This window comes from Salminus brasiliensis, chromosome 10 (assembly GCF_030463535.1).
Source record: "Salminus brasiliensis chromosome 10, fSalBra1.hap2, whole genome shotgun sequence".
NCBI lineage: Eukaryota > Metazoa > Chordata > Actinopteri > Characiformes > Bryconidae > Salminus > Salminus brasiliensis.
The window spans coordinates 5,443,301-5,451,252 of NC_132887.1; the positions used below are offsets into that span (position 1 = coordinate 5,443,301).

At 44.0% G+C, this 7,952-nt stretch overlaps 1 protein-coding gene across 2 annotated transcripts in view; it reads left to right on the forward strand.

Annotated features, from left to right (window-relative positions):
• adck1 (aarF domain containing kinase 1) overlaps positions 1 to 7,303 on the forward strand; it is a 223,748-nt gene extending 216,445 nt beyond the window's left edge. For both annotated transcript variants that reach the window (XM_072689029.1, XM_072689028.1), the window contains exon 11: positions 5,202 to 7,303. In XM_072689029.1, the coding sequence (XP_072545130.1) occupies positions 5,202 to 5,370 (169 nt within the window). In that variant the 3' untranslated portion in view covers positions 5,371 to 7,303. The remainder of the gene's footprint in view (positions 1 to 5,201) is intronic.
• The last annotated feature ends 649 nt before the right edge of the window (positions 7,304 to 7,952 follow it).

The following is a 7,952-nucleotide window of genomic DNA, read 5'->3' on the forward strand; positions in this document are numbered from 1 at the left end:
TTGACATTTTTGACAGTTCAATGTTGGTAAAAAGGGCATATTTTAATGTCAGTGTACCTAAATAATATCTTATGAAGGTCCCTTCCCATTATCGGGTGGGTTAAAAGGGGGGGTATGACTGTACGGCAGCAAATTCAGCTACAGTAAGAAAGTTCAAATGGTTCTATATGTTAGATGCTGCAGATAAATGGCGTACGAGAGCAGATACACAGTGAGTGTAGCATCCTTATTTGTATGATCCCTGCTTTACTCAGCTCATTTGCACTTGAACTTTTCCTGCTCCTTTCAGAGATCTCAATAGAGAGAGAAAGAGAGAGAGAGGAAAAGATGTGATGGGCTCTCCAGACTAGTGGGTGAGCGTTTGATGCCCTGAGGCAGAGCGGTTAAGTGCACGCTCTGCACTGTGTCCATATAAAGCATTCTTCTATACATTTTCAGTAAAAAAGAAAAAAAAACCCTGCACCGTTCAGGCTCCAGCGCATCGCTCGTCGCTGGGGTGGTACCCTCAGGGGTACATGTTCAGAACCTTTAGTCGTAAAGTCGCTGTGGCAGTTCTTTCTTTTTATATTTTATTATTTATTTTTTTACATTGACCGCACACATCCTGCCTTGACCTCAGGCTTTCATTTTCTATTTAAAAAAAATGTAAGATATGAAATTCCACATATCTGTACTGGTCCCCTGGGTAAATAAAGCTTCCAACGTTCACGATTGGACTAGCAGTGGATTGAACAGGGCGAGACAGCGATCTGTTCGCCGTGTCACTGTTCTGCTGCAAAACTGGAGCTATTTGCACTCGTCACCCTCAACAACCTACGTCTGGAGCAGGAATTTGTGTACAGTGTACATTTAGATAAATTTAGAGAAAGGCCTGTAAGTCAATAATAATAAAACATTTTTAAAAGCTGCTTACCAGGGGTTTAGTGAGCGAGGACTGAATTTACCCCCTAATAATTTCATTTTATAAATAATAATAATAATAATAATAATTCATCAAAGGAGAAGAAAAGGAAAACTGCCAAACAAACAGTTTCCACAGCAAGTGTTCCAGTAAGTGTTAAAACATAGTACTCATGGTGTTAATTTAACACTACAGGCCAGAGCACACCAAGACATGACAAGACCACCATTAGTGTTGGACACAGACGGAATTCGCCTCCGCCTTTAACCCATCCGTGCAGTGAAAACACACACACACACACACACTAGTGAGTACACATGGAGCGAGCGGTGGGTAGCCATCGCTGTGGCGCCCAGGGAGCAGAGAGATTGAAGGGCCTTGCTCAAAGGCCCAGCAGTGGGTATCGAACCCACAACCCTGTCATCAATAGCCCATTGCTCTAACCTCAACTCAGTTCAACAGCACTGCCCCAACCGGACCAGGCTGTTTGTGTTTGTTCATGCTTGTCCGGTTTAATGGTGTTTGCTTTTCCACTGCATCTCGTCTTTATACCCCTCTAGGCCGCACCCGCCAATAGCTTCATGGTTATCTGCATCCTGAGAGCCTCCTTCTGTTGGCTCCTCTGCCTCTGCCTGTGTGTGCATTTGCACCTCTGTGTCCCCAGCAATGGGTGCAGCTTCCAGGATCTGAATGCATTCACTGGAAGGAGTGTCCACAAACTTATGGACACACATTGTCAAGAAAGGAAAGGGTCAAACCAGTTCAGCCCTCCACAGTAAAAGGCTTTGCATTATGGACCACGTGTTATGGACGGGCAGGCAGGCGGGCGGGCGGACGCTCGGACATGTCCAGGCCGGGTTTGCGGAGTGTAATGAGGCGGGAGAGTCCGTGAGAGGACAGCGGGCTTCCTCTTGAGCTGTCACTCCGAGCCCCCGGCTCTGAGCCTCGGACAGGCAGACAGGCTTCTCCCAGCGTGCTCTTAATAATTCATCAACCCCTCATGAGCCGCCACTGCATCCACTGCATGTCTGTGCATGAAATATTAAACGCGGTTCATTCAAGCGACGACGGCAAAGTTATGCAATCCCGCTCAGGGCTTGCCGGTAACCTAATCCACGGCCGCTCGTGATGAATATGCAGCGTGGAAGTGTGTATGAATATGTGATATGATAAAGCGGGGAGCGAGGGGAGGGAGGGAGGGTTGTGTGTCGGTGAGGTGCGGTGCGTGCCGGCTGGTGCGTAGCTCTGGCCTCGGCTGCCCGCCTGCTGCTACCCCGCTCTGCTGGTGTGGTGTCAGTGCGCTCGCATTGAAGTCGGAAGAAATGATCCGGGCAGTCTGACACTTCAAATCCGGGCAGTCTGCCGTCACAGAAACCACGAGGTGTCATTTCCGCTCATTTCCACCATCACAACAAACACACTGGCATTAAGGTTCGCCTTCCTTCACCGCCATCATCTCCCTCCTCTTCTTCTGGTTGGGTTTCGTTTGCTGGAGGAGAACGGAGGAGAACGTGTGAGATGATGAATGCGATTGTGTTTGCTGTTTGTCAGTTCAAAGCTGTTCAGTAGAGAGAGTGTGTGTGTGTGAGTGTGTGTGATGCATTCTGGAGAGTCATTGTTTTCCCCTGAGGCCGTTTCAGCTCTCTCTCTCTCTCTCTCTCTCTCTCTCTCTCTCTCTCCCTCTCTCTATGGTTCTGTCCATCCCTCTCTCTCTCTCTCTCTCTCTCTCTCTCTCTCTCTGTCTCTCTCTCTCTCACTCTGACTCTGACTCTGCTGAGAAGACACTGTTAATATTGCATGACCCAGTGTCCCCTGTCTGATTTGCTTCACTTAAGAGCATGAGGCCCAAGTCAACATGGTCTGAATCATTTACAGTCAGCTTACTTAATCTGCTGTAATCTCTACCCCCCCCCCTTCCTCCATCCTCCTCCTCATCCTCCTCCTCTCCGCCTGTCCCATGAGCTCATACCTGTATTTTTGGATGTGATTTCAATCTGAGCGCCTCTTGTTTCTCAAACACAGAAAGGCAGTGCTGAAGATAAACACACACACACACACACACACACACACACACACACACACACACACAGCGTAGTACCTCATCAGAGCAGCTCGTCACACAGCACAAACCAAAACTATGGACTTTCAGAGAGATAAAATCTTTCTCTCTCCTTTCCTTATGTCTCCCTCTCCCTCCCTGCCTCTCTCACCTCGTCCCTTCCTCCATCCCTTCATCTCTCTCTCTCTTCTTTCCTAATTTCTCGTTCTCTTTTCTCTTTGTATCTTCATTCCTCTCTCGCCCCCTTTCATATCTCATTTGTCTTTCTCACTTCCTTCCTCCCTCTCTCCATCTCTTTCTCTTAATCACTCTCACCCACTTTCTCTCCATCACCTTGTCTTTGTCTCTTCCTTCCTCTCTCGCCCCTTCATCTCTCTCTCTCTTGAGTGCCCCCTCCATCCTCCAGACACAGTGTCTTTAATGGATGTGTGTCTTTACACTGTGTCATTAATGGACATGTGTCTTTACACTGTGTCTGAAAGGACATGTGTCTTTACACTGTGTCTGAATGGACATGTGTCTTTACGCTGTGTCTGAATGGACATGTGTCTTTACACTGTGTCTGAATGGACATGTGTCTTTACGCTGTGTCTGAATGGACATGTGTCTTTACACTGTGTCTGAATGGACATGTGTCTTTACACTGTCATTAATGGACATGTGTCTTTACACTGTGTCTGAAAGGACATGTGTCTTTACGCTGTGTCTGAATGGACATGTGTCTTTACACTGTGTCTGAATGGACATGTGTCTTTACACTGTGTCTGAAGGTCATGTGTCTTTACGCTGTGTCTGAATGGAAATTTGTCTTTACGCTGTGTCTGAATGGACATGTGTCTTTACACTGTCATTAATGGACATGTGTCTTTACACTGTGTCTGAAAGGACATGTGTCTTTACACTGTGTCTGAATGGACATGTGTCTTTACACTGTGTCTGAATGGACATGTGTCTTTACACTGTGTCTGAATGGACATGTGTCTTTACACTGTGTCTGAATGGACATGTGTCTTTACACTGTGTCTGAATGGATATGTGTCTTTACACTGTCATTAATGGACATGTGTCTTTACACTGTGTCATTAATGGACATGTCTTTACACTGTGTCATTAATGGACATGTGTCTTTACACTGTGTCTGAATGGACATGTGTCTTTACACTGTGTCATTAATGGACATGTGTCTTTACACTGTGTCTGAATGGACATGTGTCTTTACACTGTGTCATTAATGGACATGTGTCTTTACACTGTGTCTGAATGGACACGTGTCTTTACACTGTGTCTGAATGGACACGTGTCTTTACACTGTGTCTGAATGGACACGTGTCTTTACACTGCCATTAATGGACATGTGTCTTTACACTGTGTCATTAATGGACATGTGTCTTTACACTGTGTCTGAATGGATATGTGTCTTTACACTGTCATTAATGGACATGTGTCTTTACACTGTGTCATTAATGGACATGTGTCTTTACACTGTGTCTGAATGGACATGTGTCTTTACACTGTGTCTGAATGGACACGTGTCTTTACACTGCCATTAATGGACATGTGTCTTTACACTGTGTCATTAATGGACATGTGTCTTTACACTGTGTCTGAATGGATATGTGTCTTTACACTGTCATTAATGGACATGTGTCTTTACACTGTGTCATTAATGGACATGTGTCTTTACACTGTGTCTGAATGGACATGTGTCTTTACACTGTGTCTGAATGGACATGTGTCTTTACACTGTGTCTGAATGGACATGTGTCTTTACACTGTGTCTGAATGGAAATTTGTCTTTACACTGTGTCATTAATGGACATGTGTCTTTACACTGTGTCTGAATGGACATGTGTCTTTACACTGTCTGAATGGAAATTTGTCTTTACACTGTGTCTGAATGGATATGTGTCTTTACACTGCCATTAATAGACATGTGTCTTTACACTGTGTCATTAATGGACATGTGTCTTTACACTGTGTCTGAATGGAAATTTGTCTTTACACTGTGTCTGAATGGACATGCTGAATGGACCAATAGAAATGACTTGTATTCAATACAATATAAGTCAATACAAGACTTATACAAGCCCTTTTGGAGAGACAAAGCTTTTGCATGCCAGCAATATAAATATAAGCTCTATAAATGCATGTGGAGTCTATATATACACATATGAGTGTGCATATACTTTATTTAATATCAGAGATCATGAATAATAACAATAATCTCTCTGTCTCTAACAGGTATAAACGAAGCAAGACCAAGTCGAGGGCCAGACAGCTGCAGATATCGTTATCGGAGGCTGTTTCTCTATGGCAGATCAGCCTTTATGAACTCATGTTGTGGATCCGGAGCTCAGTGCTAACCAGCTGGATCTGCTCCCTGCTCAGCTGTTTGCCTTACACACACTGAGACAGGGGCCAGTCCACTCACTGCCTGCCTCTCAAGCATACAGACTTACTTCACCAGAAGCTTGGATAAGGATGAATGGAGAGGTAATATTACAGGGGACCTGTGATGAGGGGTCAGATTCTCATTGCTAAATGCCATTCACCGTGACTGTGTGTCGGACACGTAATCAGTAGGTCAGTGAGGTTTAAATGTTAACAGCTATGTCATGCAGGGTATTTGTGTGCATACATGCTGATGGTAAAGAAGGCAGCATCAGTGCAATCAAATAGAACGACTGGAGCATCTTCTACTAGCATGTTTACTCTCATCGCGGTCCTCAGGACGCACAAGATTCCCAGTACTGTATGTGTGTTTTTGCGTGCATTATTTTAGGAGTGTCAAATGGTGTTAATATCATTTTTAGACTGTGTGTAATCTGTGAGATGCTTTCTGCTATTCGTGGCTTGTGTAGGTGTGGACATAGACCGTGGCAGGATCTGTGGGGGAACCCTTCTATTCACATTCCTTCATTCTTCTGTCTCTTTTCTATCCACTGCACAGCCTTTTACAGGCCACAGCACATCTATTCAAACCCACAGTGTTGTCCTACACTCCTCAAAATAGCCGTTCCGTAAAGCGTTCTTAGAAGTGAGGCCACAGAGGAGCAACTTTTCAATCTCTAGAGATCTTTCAATGGATGGTTCTTTAGGGAAACATTAGGGAATGTAAAATTCTCAAGCAGAGGTCATGTAAAGGATCTACATACACAGTATGTCCAAATATTTGTGGACATCCCTTCTAATAAAAATGCATTCAGCTACTTTAAGATGCACCCATTGCTGACACAGCATGTCTAATCTAGTACTGCCAAAAGAATAGGACAGATAAACAGCAGATAAACAGGAACCTATTAGCACCATACCAAATGCCAGGCGTGGGATAGAGGGGTACAAAGCCCTCCAGCATTGAGCTGTGGAGCAGTGGAACTTCTGTGTTCTCTGGAATGATGGTTGGTGCTCCATCTAATACTTTTGGGATGATTTAGGGAGTTGGGGAGGAGGTGGGGCGGTGATCATCCAACATCCTGACCTCACTAATGCTCTTGTCGCTGAATGTTATCAAATCCTCACAGCAAAGCTCCTTCCCTGGACAGTAGAGACAGTTCCTCCAAGAAAAGCAGGATAAACTCTTTGAATAACCTTGATGTCCCAATACTAATGTCTGTAGCGTTTACTTCTAATATGGGAATTTTCTTGAATGTGGAGGTTCTTCACCTTTTTAAAATGTCTCTACAAGCCCGGACACTTAAAATGTAAAGAACCTTCTCATAATGGTTCTATAACCATTGGAGGTTTCCAGCATTCTCAAACAGAGCTTCTTCAAACGTGGGTACCTCCATCCGAGCTGCGGTTCTGTATACCTATGTGGAAAACTAGAGACATTTGATTAATTTCAGACCATTTACGTTGTATGGAGGTTCTTTAACTTTTTAAAAAGGGTTTGGACGTTTCTAGTAATCTACAGTTTTAAGAACATCCACCTAATGTATTTCTTAAATTCTAAGGTTCTACAGGCTTGGACATTTAAAATCTTCAAATCTTCTGAACACTTGTAAAACTCAATTATCCAAAATACTAGTTTTTGTTATGGAAGCTTTACATTATGAGGAGGTTCTTTGGCTCATTTACCAAAATGGTTATGTAAGGAACCATACATTGAAAGGTGCTTCCCTTATGGCATCGCTTCAAAGACCCTTTACTGAAATCTGACGGAGAGTTTAATATGTACATTTATATTTAAATACATAATAAATCACTGCTGAATCTGGGTTTATCTCACTGAATCAGTCGTTTCTAAAATCATTAGTTTGTTTTAAATCCTAAGTTTGTTATTACATTTCTTTTCTCCATGTTGAAATTTGTTTTCCTTTATTATGATTTTTATGGGAATGGGATTGACTGGGAATACATGAGAATAAATAAATCAATAAATAAAAAACCTTCTCATAATACACGAACACTCTCTTCCCAGTTCAGACTGTTTTTCTTTTTGCTGACTACAATGCCGCTAATGCCGAGTGCCACAGGTCAGGATAAGCCATCGCACTCAATCCCTGGCCGTAGCTCTGACCCACAGGCAGGTTTGAATCCATTAACCTCACTCTGTGCTTTTGTGGCCCTAATGAGCATCATCATGTAAGATCCTCCCAGCAGGTATTCCTGGTGAGGAAGCTGCCCTGTTGTCCAGTCCGGCCCAGAGGCAGCAGCAGGCAGCCAGGGAGTCCACCAAAGCTGTAAATCCTCCAGAGCTGAGAGCACCGAGCTAGCTCCTGGCAGCCAGGCCTTCTGTGATGGACACAGTTATCTATCCGCTCAACAGGTCCCACCACCAAATGGCTTTCCATACAGGCCGAGCGCTGCTGAAATGAAATTGCTGCATCCTGGCTTCACGCCCCATAACAATGTGCCATTTACTGCTTCCACAGTTAATCCCGTCAGGAGCAAATCTTAGCCAGTGCATTTCCAGGAATCTCTAGGACTGGTAATTAATATTTGTGTATGGATGCGACGCTCTCAAACGGCATCAAGGCATAAATGCATTAT